The following is a 22,053-nucleotide window of genomic DNA, read 5'->3' as shown; positions in this document are numbered from 1 at the left end:
TGGCATTGTCCGTTATATTGCACATGATGCTATCCCTTTCGTATCCGCGTCCATTGAGCCTCGCGCCGAATGCGACCGAGTGGGCCCGAGCGCAGTCGTGCGAGGGTGTAGTAGCCACCGATTTAAGCCATGGTTTGTGGTCATTGAAGGCCAGGGGGTAGCTGGGGCGCGTGGTCGCTGGCGCCCAAGTCGAACAGGTGGTGCGGGGAGGGCGCGAGCGCGCTCTGCAGCGCCGAGGTCTTCAGCAGGCGCTTCAGCATGCCGCTGGAGCCGCGGTGCTGCAGACTCTTGTGCGTCGTCAGGGAGTTCTTAGTCCGGTACCTTCGGTGGCAGAACTCGCACACGTACAGGGTGTCGGACTGCTCGTGCTTGTCTTGGAAGTGTCGCTTCAGGGAATAGTAACAAGAGAATGTCCGGCGGCAGTACGGACACTCTTGTGGCTCGTTGATCCCGCCGGCAGTAGGCGGGGGCATACGGAGGGGCGGTACAGCTGCAAAATTAAAGAGAGGTCTATTATACCGCTCCGTTAAGCCGTTCGGCTGTGGAACAAACGGCGATTCTCTCAGACAAGAAATAAAAGGAGTATTAATTGAAAGTTACTGTTATAGCAATTATTAATAATGGATAATGTATGAGGTTATAGTAATAATAATAGTTATTATTATAATACTAATAATATGCATTATACACATTGACTAACTACACAGTAATCACGATTTTTTTATTCAAATCTTAGAAAATTCTCTCAACCACAATGACACAGAAACACGTGATAACAAAATGATAGAAGCATGCTTCAAGCAACACAACAACGTCAAAACTGCGAATCTCGATGGGAGAGGGCACTCGGCTCGGGATATTAAACAAATTGAAAAAATAAATAAAAGAAAAAATTCCAAAAAAAATTAAGTGTCAAAAAAAGTATCGTAAATTTTAAATGTAAACGGAAAAGAAACCTTAACCCTAGCTTAAGACTAAAACGGTGCATGATTATTATTAGAAAGTCACTGTTAATGAGTTAGCGTCTTATCCCTAGCTGCTAAAGCTATGTCTGACCTGGGAGTGCGCTGGTATAGGCGAGGTTGCTCTGATGGTTCTCTTTGCTAGAACACTGCCGCGCGCCGCGCCAACTCCGTCCGAGTAGTCACTAAAAAAACCGAATCTGATCGGTTTCCCCCGGCCTCGACTTGTGGTAGGTGTATATGTGGGTCATCAGGGAGTTCCTCGAGCAGTATACCCGCTCACAGATGGTGCATCTGTACTCCTCCTGCCTCTCGGCGTGTTTGTCGGCAATGTGCCGCTTGAGCGACGCCTTCGAGCATAATACCTTCCCGCATAGCGAACACGAGAATAACTTTTTACCTGCAAACAGATCAAACCAAAAAACAAATGTGGGGAGGTCCCCAAACGCGTTCGAAAAATAAACGTAACCTAACTGGGATTCCATTGTTCATTTTTCAAAATGCAATCGTGTGAAAAAATTAATTTAAAATAATTGTTCCAGAAAATAAAAAGTGACTTAAATTATAATAAAATAAAATGTAAAGTAGGTAAATAAAGAATAAACAGAAATGATGGCGAAGCTGCATAGTGGCCGGTGAATAGTGTTAAGGGAAATAAAACACCATGCAGAAAAGGCGGAACAGATAATCGAGGCTCGAAAATAAATGCCAAGCGTGACACGTTAATAAAAACATAAAACAGTGCACAGCCAAGTATAGTCAGCACTATATATTGAAGCTCCGGGAACACAACTCAATACACGAAGCGTATAATAAATAATCACTACGGGTGAAGCGTGAGGATCTAATAAAACGGACGATATTATTTCAGTATATTTGTTTTTATTAAAAACGCCATTATCATCAATATTAGGATTTATGAAGTTCGGTATAACGATTACAATTACATTTTATGAGTAGTTACTTCAAGTATTTTATTTTAAAAGTAAAAGAAAGAAGACTATTTCGTACATAAGTGATGTCAATTAGTGCTATCTTTTTGAAAAGTGCAGCCCATCATTTGTTTCATAGTTGCCAGACATGTTTACATTCAATTTGGCGCGTTCACAAAAATAATTTATTTAAAAATGGAAGACAAAATTAAAATTCCCCATTTTGGCACATTTTGCGTTAACGAAAACGTTAAATATGGACTGCATTACACAGATGCCAATAACAAAAACGTTAGGAGAGTAAAATAATAATTTAAAAGAAAAAAATATAAAAATTTCAATACAACAACCAATAAATTAATTTAGACTCCTTATAAAATAAGTAAAAACGCCAACAAGAAGAACACATTGATAAAGACGCCCGCTCTGCGCGGGATAATTATGTACCTACACGAGAAGTAAAGTAAAACAAACAGGTCACAGAAACAGTCTTAATCTTGCTAAGATCCTAACTAATATAGTTTCGACAGGGATGTGTTCTGCTCCTTAGAACACGGTGTAGTTCTAGCCCTTTAAAACCATGGTTTTTCACCCTCCAATTTTGAGATCACAAATTAAATTTAGCTCCATTATAAACCGAAATAATATTCTCCAATCACAAGCGAAATTTTCAAAAAACGGAATTTTAGACTCGTCGCATTTTAAGCGATATTTTTTATAAAATTAGTAATTTTAGTAAATAATTGTACAATTTTTTATCTATAAATACGCCTAATAGTGTACAATTCAAACGCGTACTTAGTCTAATCAGTCTATAGCGCTTATTAATTTTGGCAAAAGATTTGCGTTCACACGCCCTTTCCTCTAAATAAATTCATCACGTTCCTTTGAATACTCATTATAATCAAAGACCAAATGACCGTACTGCCTCAGCAGCACATCCCTGTAATCATAAATAAACATGTATAGACGCTATTATCTATGTGAATTCAGATAAACCTTAATCCTATGTAGTTAACTAACGTAATTCCCAAACCCAAATTAACAATAAAACCTAACTAAATTACTAGACAAAAAAAAACAACAATTCTACCGTTTACGTTTCAAAAACTTTGCAAGTTCAAGCAAATAAAAACTTAACATTTTCCTCACACACGGAATGTTGCGAATTTTTAAAAATTTTGATTCCGTTTTTTTCCACGTCCTTAATTTTTTCTAACAAGAACACCGTTCAAATTTTAGCACCAAATCTCTAGTCTTCCAATTCGTTAAAGTATAATATAAAGCCTACTACGTATAACTAAACGAACTGTAATGGCTAAGCTTTTATGTATCTAGCAATAACAACAGAACCTTATAACATATAGCATTACATTTACTTTAGGAAGCCTCTCATACTTGTTAGTAGAAGTATTAAGCGTCGTCCCGACTATAGTACTGTAAGACGTGTTTCCAACACTACTTCTAAACTTTAGAAGTACACGCAAAATATGTCTTTTTCATCAAAAACACAATAGTTATGTAAAGCAGGCACTAATAATTACTTAATGTGTATATCGTTACAATAAATAATGTGTTTACGTTTAAGAATTTCTTACGGCTAATATAAAGAAAAATACAACAATAGTATTTAACGACATTATGTCGGCGAAGTGATGTATATTCAACTAGGAGTAAACACAACTAGACATTAACACCACTGAACTTGTCGGGCTCAAAACTTTTACACTACTTATACATATTAGTATTCTCTAAGTATATTTACTCAAACAGTCGTTAAAATTTGCTCTTAAATAAACGTGCATTAAAGTACACGTCGATAATTTGGCGTTTTTGTAGTTTAAGAGTTTCGAAGCCCTGCCTTAGTACAATTACAACTATTTATATGGCAAGCAAAAAAATCGATAAAATTGATCTCGAAATATTGAGTCAGCGATCGACACTGTCAAATTTAGGAACATTTAACACTGAGAGTTATTAAATTTATTCTATTTCCTATTATGTAGTCAATATATTAATGTGTGATGTATTGTAATTACAATTGTACAAAACAAACAGGAACAAAATACATGTATTGTTGTCAATGTACGAAGAATAGATATATAAAACTATGATAATACGTAAAAAACACTACACTAAACAAGGAAAACGCAACAATAATAATTTGAAATGAACACAGTCGTAATAAAAGTTTAGTTTGATATAAGTAACTAAATTCTGACTAAACTAAAACAGAACTATGTAGCCATAATCATTCCTTCATAAATGGCACCTCGATATTCACTTCGCAAAATGTTTTTGCATTGATTTTAAATTATATTTCAAGAAATAAAAACTCACTGGTGTGGCAGCGTACAATTAAAAGAAAATAAAATTAAAATAAATCTAAAAAAGAAAGTAAAACAAGAGAAATTCAAACCGAATGAGTAAGCGAGCAATAAATATTATAACGTTACCTTAATGTGTATGTGTATGTCATTAAATATGTCTATTTCAGTATTGTTGGGTAAAAGTCCGGTATTATTAGTGACCTGTGCTTTCTGCGGGTTGAATTTAGTTCAAAAATAAACCCTTACTTTATCTTTCTGCTGGTGCTATGTTTTGATTTCAGTCTTACGGATAACAAAATCACCTAAAATTAAAGTGAATTTGAAAAGCCTCATAAGCCAATTATATAAATGTGTATAATTTTTTTAAATAGCATTTTAGTAATCTCGTATAAATATCTAAGAGTGAGATCATGTAGGTAAAATTACAGAATAAATAAATTGCAAAACGCCGAAAAATGAACACAATGTTGAAAACAATATGCCTCTTTAGTTAGTTTACTTACACGAACACGGTTTCTTTTTTTTAAATTTAAGCCTAATATATAAATTTACAGCACCAAGATATTAATCTTTTCTCAAAATATTTTTTCTCTTCGCCTTATTGTCACACATTTAACATAGTGTATAATTCAGGAATAGTCACATACCGCAGTATTGCACTGTGGGCGCGGTCCCACGGGTCCGCACCCTCCCTTGTAACATTTGGAATGTCAAACGAAGCTCTCGGCTTCATTGTGATGAGTCACTGTCATGGTCACAAACATACAACTACCAAGTTCAAAGTTCTTATCAAAAAAAGTGTATAATAAATCTTAAAATAAAATATCAACGAATATCAACGAGACGTTTAAAAGAACTAAAAATAAATGTGATAATTTTTTGTTTAGACGTTGAACTGATCTTTGAACTTGTAAAAGTCGATGTTGTGGTGTTGGGACGCGATGGGATTGATTTTGGCGTCGACGTTGGAAAGGTTCTGGGGCTGGAGCTGCGGCGCGCCGGGCGCGGACAGCGGGAGCGGCGGCGGCGGCGCCGCGCCGCGCTGGCGCCGGTGGTAGATGCTCTTGTGGTTGTTGAGCGAGTTGAGCGTGCGGAACACCTTGTGGCAGAGCGAGCAGCGCGCCGAGTGCAGCGGCTGCAGGTGCTGCTGCTCCGTGTGCCGTTTGAGAGTGAGCCGCGTCGACAGCAGCTTGCCGCACACCTCGCAGCGGTGCCCCGCCCCGAGCGGGCCCACTGCCACACATAACAACCAACATTAGCGCATTAGTCAACATACAGCCCGCCCACTCGTATCCAACACCACTGCGACCTGCGCTCCAACGGGTCCCATTTTGAAGGAACCAATTGGCACAATTAGCACCACTTGAAAATGTGGTAAATTATTTGCTGTTGAAATTGTATTGTAGAGGCAATTCAACGTGTTTAAAAAGTTCGAATTTGACTAATGCGCTTCTTTTTTGTAAATGGAACGTTGGTGGTTATGTGTGTACCGATCATAGATGTCCCAATTGGTTCCAGAAAGGCAAGACTGCGCGAGTGTGCTTCGGCCGTGGCTTGAAGCCGGAAAAATAGCGGCAATCCACGCTCGCGCAGAAGCTTTTTACATTATTAGTAACGATAAATTATGTATACATATAAGATAAAGACTGCAATGCGCATGCAAGTACAAAGTGAATCTATGCTATTTACATACAAGTGTTAGGAACATATCGCGTTACATTTTTTAAACTTAACAAAGGTACGGGCAAGAGTATGGCTTTAAGGTGGTTAGGATGGCAGTTTTGTTTCGTCGAATGGCAACGTTTCGTATGGCGGGTACGCGGGGCGGCGAAGAGCGCGGGGGGCTCGCGGCGCGCGGGACCGTCAGTTGACGGGGTAGAACGGGCCCTGGCCCGGCGCCGGCGCCTGCTGCTTGCGGTGGTAGATGGACTTGTGGTTCCGGAGGCTATTCAAGCTGGAATACACCCGCCGGCATATGTTACACACTGGCTCGCGCGAGGGGCGCATGTGAACGTTCTGAATGTGCCGTTTGAGCCGCGTCAGCGAGGATAGGCTCTTGTTACACGGCTCGCATCTGTAATCTTCTTGGGGGGTGCGGGCGCCACCTGGTCACAACACAAGCTGTTAGCCCCATCGAAGCTTCGAACGCACTTTTAATGCACTCTCCATAACGTAGCCTCTCTTAAAGCACCGCCACCCCCCTTTAAGTCTGATGATAGCCATCCGTCGAGTCGTATAAAGCGGTATTAGTACGCAATGCATTGTTCTCTCTACCTAACCGGACCTACGATGCTTACGGTCAAATGAGTGAAATCAGTTTTACAACAAACTGACGCGCCCGGCTCAGTGCAGTTTCGAATATCTCGAACAATAGTAATTCTTAAATGAAATCAAATGTTTTTTTTAAGCTGACACCGCGATAGCGTTACTAAAATTCCATTGTCCAATCTTGAACGTTCCGAATATAATTTGACACAATATTTTTTCCAAGACAAGGTTATAATGGGTAATACGAGTTTGTTTTTAGAAACATTACTGATTCATAAGATCCACCGTGATTCTACAGACACGATCTTACACCGAACTAAGATTTTCAAAACTATTACATTCGAGACGCTTGACATTCTTAGGACGAGTGCATTTATTTCTAAATTTAGTTGCAAATGTTTGTATATACATTGTTTTTGTAACAATAACATTATACAGCCAATTGGGTCAAGTAAGTGATTGAAAAAATTCTTACCAATAACCGTGAAATGATTTTAAGGAAGTAGAAAGTATAAAAAAGAAGAAAGATTCAAAATAAAAGATAATTGCGAATTAAAAATTAAGAACAAAACAACCTATTCCGGAGAAGGGAGTGAGGGATGTCCTAACACACAGTGTTTTCAAATCACATCTAGGAAACAAGCTAGCATATGTTCATAAACTATGGTTACAATACAAACATGCACGCCGCATTGCGTTTTGGTTCAATGATCAACGACTCCCAGAGCTGCCAACAGACAGGAACCAAAATTTAATAGGTAAAGTCAATACATACATCGAACCAGAACACAAAAAAGCTAACATTAATATTTATACAGATCACAGAGCACAAAATGAAGACATATATAGAGGTTAAAAGGTTATAGGAGATAGGGATATCATAAGTAAAATACATAATAATATTTATGTCACGTGATAATTGCCTCATACATTTTGTAAAAATATAAAACCTAATAATGATATATAAACCTAATAATGACAGAGCAGAGAGGAAGCGGTGATGGTGGCATACGACAGACAGTGCATTAAAAATATCGTTTTTTTTTTCAATATATGTAGGTAATGCATAAAATAAACTTGTTGCTAGACAAGCCGCGACTCACCTTGGGAAGTGCCCGCCATGCCGTCGGGAGTCAGCGGACTCTGCAGACCTGAAAACACGATATCGACATTGCATTCATCTGTACCATGCTTCGTCTTTATTCTAAATAGGGACTATCACAGTATCAAATTCACAAATCACATACTACGGCAAACACTAGTTAATAGTTACCTTGCAATGATGGATGTTCCGTGAGTGCCGCCATACTGAAGTTATAAGTGTTAGAGGGCGCGAACAGTTTCGTATCGGCCGGTTGTATGAAGGGCGACGGTGGCAGCTGGGGCGGTGGTGTGCGGTCGTCATTTTCGGCTGAACTGCCACGTGACGGCGGGCCCCCTCCCTGAGGCACATACAAAATAGGCATTTTAGGCTTTGGTGTCTTTTATACTAATCTTTAATGATGCTTTGATTATACAAGTTCTTTTTAAAGATCTAAGTAAAAAGCTCGTCGATGCTACCTGTGACCAGAGAGCTGGTAGCTTTCTGTCGCAGCGCATAAGTATTGCCTTTCAGCGACGGAATGCTGCCAGCATCTTTGGCACAATGCCGCGGGGCCTTATTTAGATGTATTTTAATTTAGATTAGTTTTTAATACTTTTTGTTTTTTATTATAAGTAGCTTTTATATGTATAGTTTGTAATCTAAATTTGTTTTTGTTACCTTAAATAAATAACTTCTAAACAATTTTGATTATATTAGATGTTTTTAATGATAAAGGTACTAAGATCAAGAATAGAACTTAAAGTAAATACCTAGCCTATTTCATTTCGTTAGCTAAAAATAGCTGAAATACCAAAATCATATTCAACAAATTCTGAGTATTCAGTTTCAGTCTTCCTGAATGGAGGCAAATTAAAAAAGTTATTTAGGCAAAATTATCTCAAGACTTCAACTATCAGGCTTGGTATTCCAATTTAACTTTGGCAAACAAACTTTTCATTTAGTGAAAAAAATATTCTAATGTTCGTATTTCGTAGTTCCGAGGCTCGTCTGTTATTGAGAAAGTACGAATATTATAAATAAAAACCGGCCAAGTGCGAGTCGGATTCGGGCACCGAGGGTTCCGTACTTTTTAATATTTGTTGTTATGTCTGTCTAGCTATCACGGTTGATGAGATACAGCCTGGTGACAGACAGACGGACAGACGAACAGCGGAGTCTTAGTAATAGGGTCCCGTTTTTACCCTTAGGGTACGGAACCCTAAAAAGGAATCTGCAAATCGACCTTAAAGTATTAAGTTTCTATTCACAATGTTATTGATCTCTTTTACTTTAAGGAAACCACGAAGCTTTCCTTATTGACTAGATATCTTCAAAGAATTTAATTTCGTAACCATTTCGTACTTTGTCACAGTGACAATACTTTTAGGTCCCTTACGCGGCGTACTACGTAGGCGAACAACACGCGAACGCGAAGCGAAGCGATGCGGCGAGGGGTGAATCAATCCTTTGATACCTATAGAAGTGTCCTACGTGGGCGATCTCGTTGTGAACGCGAACGCCGTGGGCCCGCCGCGCCGCTTCGCTTCGTATTCGCGAGTTGTTCGCTTACGTAAGACGCTGCGTTAGCGACTTTCATATTGATTGTCAATGCGAAAAGGTACGGCAGGAAAATACACACAAGATAAACTGGTGGTTGACTTTTTCAATAGGTCTTACTTCTATCTGGTATCGATAACGGACAAATGGTCATACAAAAACTGTCATTTTAATTTTATATGCTCGTGAAAATTGTTAGCCATTCCAATAGATTTGATATCAAGTAAAATTTACACCCAAGATCCAAGTTTAGTGCTCGTCACTGAAATATACATGTCATCTTTAAATTTAAGTCATTGTCAATAGAGGTGACAGCAGGATATCTAATAGTTGGTCAAACCAAATTGTCAGTAAATAAGAACAAAAACAATTATACTCATCCTTTTCTTTTGGGTGCTAGTACTAGTGTAAAGATATTATGATTCTCTCTGTCTATGTTTGAAATGAGACAGTCCTTTGACAAACTATATTGAGTATTAGCATCTCGAGCACTATACCTGTCTCTATGATAGTATGTATGTATGTATAAACTCTTTATTGTACAAAACACAGAACACAAATATGGCATAGAAATAGGCAGTACAAAAGGAGAACTTATCCCTTTAAGGGATTTCTTCCAGTTAACCTATAGTAAAGCTCCTTCAAGTCTCTTTGAGTTGGGCTTATTAAAAAAAAACCCGTATTATTGTTATTTAAATGTTACATTTCTAAATAATTTAATGTGCTAAAATTTCTAAAAAATGTCTGCAAACATACGTGACAGTTATGTACATCCATATAAAAAAGAACTGAAAATAGGGACCATTCGTCGCGAGAGGAGAACGTTTACTTTATGTAAATGTTCTCCAAACTTTAAATTCGTAATTCGATAATTCATACTTTTATAGCAAGCTAATGTTTCAATTCTAGAAGCTCAGACATTAAGATTACCGAGTATCTAGAACTAGAATCCGTACCCGGAACCGCTTAGTGTCAAGTAGCCAGCCGATTGTGTTCGGGTGACAAATTATCGGGCAGGTAGCTTTGCTCTAGTGCCCGCGGGTTAAATTCTTAATGCGTTGCCTAAAGTCGCAATTCATGCCATCACGTGACAAAATATGCATCGGGCGACTGCAACTAATACAAGTCTTTTGGCTAATAAAACAATCTGGGAGTATCGCATCGTTTGTGCTAATCGGGTCAAACATGTCATGAGTTAAAATTCTGTGACTATTCGGTGGACATTATGACATAAATGGAATTTTAAGCCTAATTTTCGTACTTAATCCTTAAGGCCGTTCCATCGGTTTGCCGCTGTCACTGTCACATTTCGCAAGAAAGAACGGGAAAGATCATACGCGCCAAGTGTCAATTTTGATCGATTTTTGTCGATTTTTATTTATTTTAATAACGTTACCTTACAATATCGAAATTCGAAAGCTATGAAATTATTATTTAAGTTAAGATTGTTTTTTCTTCTTTTTTTGTGTAATTTTTTTTTTTCATTTTTTCATTCTTCTTTTTACATAATAAATAACCGAGTAAAGTAGGATTAAAAGTCCGAGTTAGAGGTTACTTTGGGAATTAATTGTATCGAGCGAAGTTTCATAATTCGTGTATCGGAAGCTGTGTTGTTAAAGATGATATAGTCAAGAACTACATATATTTTTTCCACGTCTACGAATATCAACGCCTTTTAGAAAAACATGATCATATAAGGAGATTTTTCGCCTTCTGGCTCAGGGAACCGCCTTAAGGCATGTTAGTATATCTTCTACTCTTTAAAAGTATAATAACAAAAATGTGTCCAAACCGTTGACTTTTGTGATGGTCACAGAAAAGACGCCGGTTATCCCGAACGTTTGTGACCCTTTGTCTTTGGTTTGAACACATGAAAACGGTTTACGTTTAAAGCTGTCCCAAAAGCTCGGTGCTGAGGAAGAACGTCAATCGCCAACAAAAAAAACTTGTATTTTCGAAAAAAAAACATGGTATATTGTCGCGTTGTCAAATTGTCAACGTCTAAATTTATAAATCTTTTTTATTTTTTAAATACTCGTATCGACACCTATTTAGTTATTTCCACATTTTCATTTAGATATTACTTGAAACTCGAAACTAAATAAGACGAATGTACGGCAGAGGCCCGTTTAATACCAACATTATTTATTAATGTTTTCGTTTCTACGGGGCGAGAAAATAATTCCGTTTCTATTTGGAAATGATAATTTCAGGAGTATTAACTGAGAATATCTTTAATAAGCGTACGAATTGATGAAAGACAGTTTAATGTTTTCATTAGGTTTAAGTGCGCTAACGAAATTTCCGAAGAAAATAACTGCCGTGATTCCGGGAATAATAGAACTCGTACCTACCAAGCAACCTACATCTGTATGGTTGAATTTGAACTGATACACAAATACTAACTTTGTGTTCTCAATTGTAATTGTAGATATTTTATAAATCTGCTCTTTTATTATATAAAATGTAGTCTATAAAAATTGTTGAAGCAATAATTCTAAAATCTACGAAACATCCAAACTCCAAAACTTTAGACCTCGGTCTTCGATTGACGCCGCACATATTTATAATTGCACGCAGCGGCATCAACGGAAGACCAACGCCTAACTTCGATTTTACCAACTCACGAGTGGTCTGTGATGCGGCGGCGTGTCATCCGTACTCCGGTCTATATCAGCGTTAGAGCCGCATATCATGTCCAGAGGCTCATTCTTGACCTCGTCCATAAGTCTCGGCGACGGCGAGGAGCTGCAGTTTGAAATCCCGTTCCCGTTATTCCCGGCCTCATGGGCTCTTGTGTTGTTGATGATCGAGTGGTTCTTAGTAGAGAAGTCGGCTGCGTGGATCTGTGTTTCGTTATTGTTGTCGTGGCGCGCGCGCTTGATGACGTCAGGGGAGTTGTCAGCGGAGCGGGACATGCGGCGGGGAGGGAGGGAGACTCTGCGCATCATATGCTGGATGCTGGAGTGCTGGGGGTGGGACAGGAGTGCTTCTTCGAGCTTGTCGGTATAGGAGGGGGTGTGGGGGTGCGCGTGCGCTGGGTGCGGGGGTGGGGTGCGAGGGGAGGCGGCTGCGGCGGCGGCGCGCGCCAGGCTCTGCACCAGGGGCTGTGGAGGATACGGAGTGTTAAGAAGTGCATTAATACTTTAACCCCCCGGCTAGAATTAATATTTTCTTTTTCATAAAGCTTATTATTTTCACCGTCTCAGCTAACTTTGAACAGACATGAACAGAACAACGTGTGGAGTGGGTGTTGTAAATTCATAGAAATTTGACATTAATGACGACATTGTCACACTTTGTCATTGCAAATGCCATGCAGAGTTAGCTTGGTGTGACTACAAACTAAATGGATGATTTATAAGACTCACACTCATTGAGAGAACGAAAATTGCACTAGCTCTTACCGAACTCTTAGCTTAACAATGCAGTCAATAGGGATGCCTCTATGGCGACAAATTAAGATTTATACCTACTGAACGTTCGACCAAAGCTGGAACAATCTTTGTTCTCTTAAGTGTGCAGTGTGCATCTTTTAAGTAGCCACAATTTTATATGTAAAAAGGTGTACCAACCCCCCCCGGAGCATCATCGGTCTGCGTAAGCCCGGAGACCCGCAGGACCTCAGCAGTCTTCAGGAAGGAGGAGAGACTCCGCTGGTGCACGTTGACCTCGCCGTGGTAGATGAACTCCACGAGGGCGTGCAGATCCGTGAACGCGACGTCTTGGAGGACGATCACTGGGTGTTTGCATGGTGTTGACTGTGGAAGGGAAAGTTTATTAGTGCTGGTCAGATTAAATAGTCTTAGTGCCATTTGGGCACTGGGCAGTCGGCGGTCCACAAAATGTCTAGCAGTTTACTGAGTTTAAGTAACTTTTCCGGTAAGCCAATAAAATATAGTGACCATCCAATATACATTGGATATAGTTGGTCACATACAAATGGTTGGGCTGCTGACGACCCACGTGGCTTGAAAAGTAAAGTTGCTAAATATTAAAAGTTGCAATTATTTTGCTTTAGCTAATGTTAATACGAAGTTGAGGTTTTATAAAAAAAGGAACATTTATTTACGAAGTCGGTGATCGATTTATATTACGAAATTGAGCCCGATTCAGATACTAGTAACAATTTTTTAAATTAATCGAATTTAAACTGTTGTGAGATATACTAACATTAAATAATTTTACGGTTTAGACTCACTTGTTTTAGTCACGCCATGTCATGTCGCGCGAGTGACTAAAACAAGTGAGTCTAAATCGTAAAATTATTAATTTTTATTAAGTTTCTAAAATCTCAAAATAAGAATTTTGATACGTCCTTGAAGATCGCTCACGCTGGTTTGCTCATGCGAAGTGAAGTGAAACTCGTGCGTGAGATGCGCGCCAATCACCAAGACGGTAGTCAAGGTCGTATCAAAACCAGTTCAATACCATAACAAATTGATAAACTAGAATCCGTGTACAGTCGCCATCAGATATATCGGAGCGGCCGAGGTGCTCAAAAATATCTGAACACGCACCTAGCGCCTTGACAATAGAGGCGTGTTCAGATATATAGCGACTGAACCAGTTCTTGTCAGTAAGTACAACAATTATCATTAATATACATACGTATTAATTATATTGATGGTTAATTTACTCGTAATATTTAAAGCGTAGATATAATTGTAGTCAATTTATTTTATAATAAGTTAATTACCAAAATTTTACAAAATATAAGCCGTATACATTAACAACCAATGTATGATTATATATTACATACTATGACATATACAATTGTATATATGTAATAGTTAGGTACCTATGTTAAGTAATTAATTTTAGGAAATGTACTTATTAATTTAAATTATGGGTGTTTATGCCATATTAAAATGCAATAGCAATATAGGAAGACAAAATAATATTATATGTCATATAGGACAACACTATCGAATGCAGATCAATTAACAAATATTACTATAATATCTGAGTAATATAAATATAAATGGTATTATATAAGTTGTAGCGATGGAAACGTTAATATAATCTTAATCGATGATTATATGATAAGTAGTAATCCCAAAAAAATTGAACAAATCTAATATATATCCCACTTTTTATTAAGTACCTAACGTATAACTAGTAAGTACTTAGCTAAATATTATTTGTAAATTCTGTAGCGATCAAAGAAAATTTAATAAAACAAGTGAATTCTAATTTCATTAAGTACATTAGATTCGTAAAACAATTGATTATTCATACTCGTTTTCCACAATTGCACAACATCGCAGTAAGTATAAACGGATGCGTAATTTCGCCCAAGGTTGCCAAGTCAGGTTGGCCGAGTGGTCTAAGGCGCCAGATTTAAGCTCTGGTTCCCGAGAGGGAGCGTGGGTTCGAACCCCACACCTGACAAATCTTTTTGCTTTTATTTTTTTCTTGCTTTGAATGTTGTTTACGTTTTATTTTTATTTGACACCAATAATTTAAATAATTAATTTGTAGTTAAACATTTAAAATTTTATTGTTATTTATTATGAAAATCGAATTATTATTTTTTGCGTTGCCCATTAAGGGCTACTTGCACCATCTCACTAACCCGGGGTTAAGCGGTTAAACCGTTAACCCAGTGCCAAATCGTACTAGTTACCATGGTAACTGCTGGTTTAACCGGTTAACCCCGGGTTAGTGGAATGGTGCAATAAGTAGCGCCAAGTACTTATTTCAATAAAAAAAATTAAGAAAAAACATTGATAACACATTAAATTGAAAAAGCAAACATTTTTTAGTTTATTTGTTGGGTGGATATTATCTATTTATATGATTAATAATTTTTATATTGTACTTATTTTTATACATTTATTTTGTTTTTTTTTTGTTTTGTATGTATAATATTTTTTTTACATTTTTATACGATTAACGATTTATATTGGATTTATTTTTTATACATTTATTTTCTTTGTTTTGTTTTGTTTTATATGTAAACAATTTTTTGAATTCCGTTTACTTATTTCTTTAAAAACACTTACTTTTAATAGCTCCCTAAAATACGGGCTGCAAGCCGAGAGCACTACCCGGTGCGCCTTCAAACTCTTCCCATCACAGGCCAGCGTGACGTCAACAAAGTCCTCATCATCGCGAAGATTCTCGAAGGCGCTGGTGATGCTGCTCTGGTAGTTGTTCCACCGCAGGCAAAAGTGCTGCGTGTCGGCCATTGTTGTGGTTAGCGAGTCATGTGTGTGTGACCTGGAAGGATAGATGGAGTTAGGTTTCGTGCGAAAAAAATAAGTAAATTGCTTATGGTGTCAGGATGCCGGTCACTTTTCCTTTTTTATAGGGGGCGTGCATGAACGGTAGGAGCTTCCTAATTATTCGATATTAGATGGCAGAACCTACAATGCACAAGAAAATGTATGTGAACTGTAGAGGGCAGCACTTGCTTTGGCGTCAAGCGTTAATGTAAGGGTCTGCTAATGTGTGATGCTGCATATTCGACAGAACTTAAATAAATCTTAATAAATGTCATATATGTGATGATTTCTTTGCCATTAGGCTGAAGAGTATTGCCTCTCTGCTGAGGAGAGTGCGGAGACAGCGGCCCCTTCTAAAGGCGCTGGGAGGGCGTCTTGACTGTCCTATAGGCCATATTATAAATACTGGGTTGAGGTTGTCATTGGCAGGGCAAAGTAATGTGCAATCGTGTTGTTAGGTTACAGGTCAATATATATACATAGTTTATTTTTATTTCTATACTAATGTAGTTATTAAGTTTTGCGGGTTACTAACAAATATAGATCATGTAAACAGGTCTGAAATAAAGCATTTTTAATTAACAAGTTTGGGAACAAATCAAATTATTTTATTAAATATTTTGATTTGTTTTTTTTTTAAGTAGTCACTCTATTATATATACATTTTTTTTTACTAGCCTAATTTAGTGTCCCACTGCTGGGCAAAGGCCTCCCCTCGTTTCCTCCACTCGACCCTGTCGTTTGTAGTGTCCCGCCAATCCGGATAAAATGCGTCTAAGTCGTCCCGCCATCTCATTTAATATTTCGTGTTTAAGTAAAAAAATTTTTGTTAATTTAATTTAGTAGTTAAGTTTTGTTCTGACTGCAATGTACCTACTTATACTTTACACTAAAATTGTGTGTTTTGCAGCATCCAAATAAACGTTTTATCTATCTATCTATCTATCCATCTCCTTTTCGGCCTGCCTGCACCCCGGCCAGCACCATCTATGGTGTTCCGTGGGTCCCACTCGGTAACCATTTTGGCCCACCTTTCCGGGTGCATGCGGCAGACATGCCCAGCCCAGTCCCACTTAAGCTTAGCGGTCTGGACACCTACATCTACAACTCGAGTTCTGGAGCGCAGCTCCGTGTTTGATTCTATCAGTTCTGCGAACACCTAGTATACTATATATATAAATTAAAAACTGTAATAGACGTCATATATTAAAGAAAAAGTGACGAAGCCCTCCAGTGCCCAGAGCTGGAATCGAACCAGGCGTCCTCTGCTATCGCGGCGCGGCAGGTGCCTAAGCGCCTCAGAACCACCCTCGCTCGGCCTTTGGCGTTTTGGCGTTTGGCCTCGGATTTTTTTCGTTTAGAACTTAAATGTTTATACCTATATGTTTATCTTTATTACATTTATTTCTAAATACCTATGGAAAATATCTTTGACATCAATCTGGATCCACGGATGGCGCTTTATTAGATAAAAATAACCAGTTGTCAAGGTATAGATTGGATTAAATCGTACGTATGTCATTCCTATTTTATTCGTAGTTGGCACAAAACATAACATGTTTAAATATCATGCAACTTTCAAAGATAAGCTCGAGAGAAACTGTTATCAAAAGACTTTAGCACAATATGGTCCATCATTATAATAGAAACAAAACAACAAAGATTAAAAAAACGGGTCAAACGTGATAAAAACGTCTTGCATAATGTATCAATTGCTTATTAAAAATGAATAATGATTTTGGCCTATTTTATTGCAAAAATATTGCCGAGATACTATTATGAAGACAGATAGGTACTATTATTTATGACGGTTGATCTGGCTTGAAGGACTATGGTGCCCTCTGAACCTTATTGCTTGGCAGCGATTTTTAGGGTTCCGTACCCAAAGGGTAAAAACGGGAACCTATTACTAATAAGACTCCGCTGCCAGTCCGTCTGTCACCAGGCTGTATCTCATGAACTGAAAATTTCACAGATGATGTATTTCTGTTGCCGCTACAACAACAAATACTAAAAAGTACGGAACCCTCGGTGGGCGAGTCCGACTCGCACTTGGCCGGTTTTTTTTCAACTCCTTGATCATCATCATCATCAACTTAAAGAGTTATTTTCCTGTAGTTGGAGTATCGGATGTCCATATAACCACTATTCGTAGTAGTGACAGGTAAAAACTATGCTGACGCCATCTGTAAAATACTTCGATCAGCCAACCCCATTGTCCGAAAATTAGAATTTAGACTTATTCACTTGCGTACACCTGGGTTAAGGTGTTAGATTAAATTTTGTACTGATCTTATTTTTTACAAACTAAAAAAAATCGGCCAAGTGCGAGTTGGACTCGCGCATGAAGGGTTCCGTACCATTACGCAAAAAACGGCAAAAAAATCACGTTTGTTGTATGGGAGCCCCACTTAAATATTTATTTTATTCTGTTTTTAGTATTTGTTGTTATAGCGGCAACAGAAATACATCATTTGGAAAATTTCAACGCTGTATCTCATCACGGTTGATGAGATACAGCCTGGTGACAGACGGACTAGGATTCCGACTTTACCCTTTGGGTACGGAACCCTAAATATGGAGATATATGAATATGATATGATATGGGAATATGGAGGTTCCAAAAAGTGGGTGTAGGCGCTAATGGGTATAATTCAATCTAAATAATAACGCTATTGTAAACAAATACCTAGCTCGAAAAAGTTACTTCACTGACTTCTATAACAAAAAATCTGGAACTTTTAGTTTTGTAAGTCATTTGAGTGGTTTCCTTATGAAACAAATGAAGGTTTTTTCATTGAATCCTCTAAAATTGGCCTTTGTTTTAAGCCTCTATTGAAAGTCCCACTGAAAGACACATGAACAAACAATAGACACATTTAACCGGTTGTTGAAAAGAAAATTCACTTTTTATTTTTTTTCTTTGTATTTGGTTTACTTATTAGGTAAATACCTATATTTATTTAAATGGGCTGTTGGCGACTGGCTGGCATGCGACCTCTTTCGAACATGTTATATTGTAAAATCCTTTTACTCTTGCTTCTTCCTGTATTTCAGATACTATGTATGTCAGTCTGCCTTGTCACCTGTAAATATTGTGCCGTATTTTGTGGTTTACTATTACATTAAAAGTATAATTTATAATACGTGTTTCCATCATCCCATCTCGTCAAACAGTCCACCAAAATCATAATTTAAAATTTTGATTGATGATTCACGGTTAGTTTCACTAGGCTTATATCACGGTTAGTTTCTTAGACTTCAGTTACCCGTGAACAAGATGCATGTAACTGCGTCGAAATATCGGGAGCTCGATAACATAACAAAAGGTAATCACGGTCCATATCCTGGTCAATATAAGTCATCATTTAAAAGTCAATTCTTCTAGCCAACATAAGGAAACAACTCAAAATTTGCATTAGTTTACTTTGCCCCGCATGTGGATAAAATGCAACTTTCTCATCAGTTTTTGCACAATCAAAAGAGCCTTTACCAGTTGGTTACCAATATACTTTCCTCACTCCAGGGAGTGAAACAAAGTAGCTTTTTAATTTAGTAAAGGCCTTGAACTGCCACTTCATACTTCTATTACAAATTCGTTTTTTTTTTTGTTTCTGTATTATTCTGTGTAATTCGAAATACATTTTAACCTTTAATATGTTCTCACTACTGAGGTGAAAAATTATATGTGTAACACGAGAGCAAAGTTATTTTACATCTCGTGTTTTTGAGTCCCTCGCTACGCTCAAGATTCTAACTTAGAATCACTCGCTTTGCTCGTGATTTAATTATAGAATCTTTCTCTTTCTCGGGACTCAAAATAAGCACTCGCAAGAAAAACAAACTTTCCTCTCTTGTGCACAAATAACTTTTGCCCTACTTACGCTTCATAGAATTACCTCTGTCTACAGAATGATGACAATTATCGTCACTTTAATGACATTTAAGACAGTTTGAGCTAGACATCGGACCAGATGCCTTCCGTCGCTGAAATCTGACCTTATCATTGTCTCTGTGTCATTGTGTATTTGTTGACAAACTTTCCATGTCATGACAAAAGAATATAGGTCTTAACACGTAAGGTATAAGATGCAGGTTGTGAAATTGTAGTGTTCGCAAGGAATGGAAGAAATTGATAGTTTCTAAGGCATTTTTTCAACATAGTCTGGTTATGACTAAATATGTTTCTTGGGTGGCCGTTATGAAAGGTTTTCTCTTTTAATTACCATACTTGAGGTTTAATTTATCGCAGAATCGTAGAATCTCTTATTGGTAGATTCTATGACCCTCACAGAATATTTTTAATAGGTACATAATTAAAAAAAATTTTTTTAATAAATAATATACTAGGTATAAGTAGTAATTTTTTTTTATGTAACATGTACTTGAAAATTCAAAGTACTGTAAAATATGCGTAACTACTAGATTCGAAATTTAATTTAAATTTTATAATTATTGTATTTTTATAAAAATTGTAATTTTAAAATATTTTATTAATAAATTATTTCTTGTGTACTAACATAGTTTCTTAAGTATTACCTATTGTTACTAACATATTTAATTTACCAGTCTTCTGGGCACACTGCCCATTGGCAGTGACTTGGGGGACGTTTTTTATTTATAAAGCCTTACTTTTAAGTTTATTTGTAGTTTTAAATATTATTATTTTGATTTTTAAATAAATGGTTTATATGTATTAAAACATATTTAATTTTAATTTAATATTAATTATTTTATTTTAAATGTAATTGGATATGGATTTTTTATTCTCAAATAAATTATTTGAATAATGTACCATTGATATATATATATATATATATACCTACCAATTTAAAGTAGATCATCATTAATATCATTTTGTAACACATAAATAAGGCTGTGATATAATTTTCATATATAAAAACTGTTAGGGCACAATTACCTATATGTAGACACATTTTATGGAAATTAAATTAGCAATAACTCACAGAATACAATAAAGAAATTCTTGCGTCCGTTACATTTCCATGTAGGTATATAGGTAAGTAAGATTGTTACATTAAAAAGATAATTTGAATATGAAAAATATAATCTATAAAGGAGGGGATAGACCCAAAACCGTACTGTTAAAACACATTTACCCTACCTAAGCTGAATCTCGAACTAGCTCAATAGAACTTAAGATACCTAGGTGTTCTATTGGTTAACCATTTAACTCTTTCATATTTAACACATCCACAAAAGAAATTAAAGTAGCAGAGAATGACACGCCGCATCGTTTTGCTCTACCATTCAATCGGGTTGAAAAGATTTTACCCTACTGTAAATATTGGGGTAAGACACAAGCGGACGCGATAGCGTTATCTAACTGAAGATTAAAGTGGAGGACCCGCGCGAAATCGCCTTTTCATACAAACGTAATCCTCATTTCCCTCTGTGGATATTAACATAAATGAAAAAATGACACAATTTGTTGTATATCAACCACAGCTATGCGTTACTACGCTACGTTTGATTTTTTAGATTTTTGTATTACTATAAAAGTTAGAGGCATTTAAAAATTGTATAAAATCTGTTTTTCGCTACTAAAAACATAGCTATGCTATATACATCAAGTTATGCAAAAATATGTTGCATAATGTCAATATCCAGAGAGGAAAATGGGGACTACGTTTGTATGGAGAAGCGGCCGTCCCCTTTCCTCTTAACATCAAGCGTTGTGTTGTGTCAAGCGTTTTTCGCAGATAATTACACGATTGTTATTTATGGTCGGAAATTAGATACGTACGTAACGTACCTACGTAACGTTGAATTTTGTAGGTGCATATCCAAACTTAATTCAAAATTACCTGTCACTGTAGGCCGAGCACATGATTGGCGCGACAGTATCTCGCCGCGAGATAGACTACCCGTCTTTTACTAACTGTATGAATTAAAGAGGGACGGGTAGTCTATGTCGCGGCGAGATACTCTCGCGCCAATCATGTGCTAGCCCGGCTGGCTGGTCCAAACTTCAGAAATTTTATTTATTTATTATTCATTTATTTAAGGCATTCTATAGCAGTCAACCATTGGGTCAAATAGAAACTTGTAGTTAGTGCAGTTCTCAATTTAAGGAGAATGCAATACAAATGACGCATTAAATCTGTTGTTTATATATTATATTGTTACTGTTTTTTACTTTATCATGTTATCTGTACTTTCTGTGCTATTTAGAGACTATTCGAAGTTACAATAATCACAAAGTTATCGTAAAGTGGTAAATAGTAAAAAAATAACAACAAAATTGCGATTTTTGTAATCAAAGCCTCTGTTTTCTAATTTGTCCTACTATATAAAGGAACTGTACGACCTGATCCCAACTTCCCCTTTCCATCATCGGACATCCAGGCGTGGGGAGCGGATGCACCCATTCGTGGTCCACATTCCATTTGTTCGGACGAAACGTTTTGCCTCTTCCTTTTTGGTACGGACGGCTAAGGAATGGAATGCGCTCCCGCCATCTGTATTCCCTGATCAATATGACCTCGGTCTCTTTAAAACAAGAGTGAATAGGCTGTTACTGAACCGGTGAGCTCCATCTTAGGCCCTGTCGTCACTTTCCATCAGGTGTGAATAGGGCCAATCGCCGATCAGTTTATAAAAAAAAAACTATATCAGACAACATCCGCTATCATCTTATCCTTTATACCACACCGAAATCCACACGTC

At 37.2% G+C, this 22,053-nt stretch overlaps 1 protein-coding gene and 1 non-coding gene across 5 annotated transcripts in view; one reads left to right on the top strand and one right to left on the bottom strand.

The window, feature by feature from the left end:
* Positions 1-351: 351 nt before the first annotated feature.
* The window catches only part of LOC134746302 (broad-complex core protein isoforms 1/2/3/4/5), a 58,226-nt gene continuing 36,524 nt past the window's right edge, over positions 352-22,053 (bottom strand). Inside the window, exons 3-9 of one of the 4 annotated variants that reach the window (XR_010128224.1) lie at positions 15,142-15,358; positions 12,709-12,894; positions 11,761-12,240; positions 7,766-7,934; positions 7,596-7,643; positions 1,057-1,362; positions 352-490 (exon numbers count right to left, since the gene is read on the bottom strand). Coding sequence is in view for 3 of the 4 variants with exons in the window: in XM_063680680.1 (XP_063536750.1) it covers positions 5,108-5,457; positions 7,596-7,643; positions 7,766-7,934; positions 11,761-12,240; positions 12,709-12,894; positions 15,142-15,327 (1,419 nt within the window). In the remaining variant the exon portion in view is untranslated. Of the gene's footprint in view, positions 1,363-1,462; positions 6,330-7,595; positions 7,644-7,765; positions 7,935-11,760; positions 12,241-12,708; positions 12,895-15,141; positions 15,359-22,053 lie in introns of those variants that run through there. The other 3 variants (XM_063680682.1, XM_063680680.1, XM_063680681.1) reach the window with 3 other exon arrangements.
* Positions 14,444-14,527, top strand: Trnal-uaa (transfer RNA leucine (anticodon UAA)). The gene has a single exon. It is a non-coding gene; the product is annotated as a tRNA-Leu (tRNA).

Source organism: Cydia strobilella, chromosome 12, assembly GCF_947568885.1.
Source record: "Cydia strobilella chromosome 12, ilCydStro3.1, whole genome shotgun sequence".
NCBI lineage: Eukaryota > Metazoa > Arthropoda > Insecta > Lepidoptera > Tortricidae > Cydia > Cydia strobilella.
The sequence above is the reverse complement of the archived record's forward strand: the minus strand, read 5'-3'. Positions and strand labels throughout refer to the sequence as shown.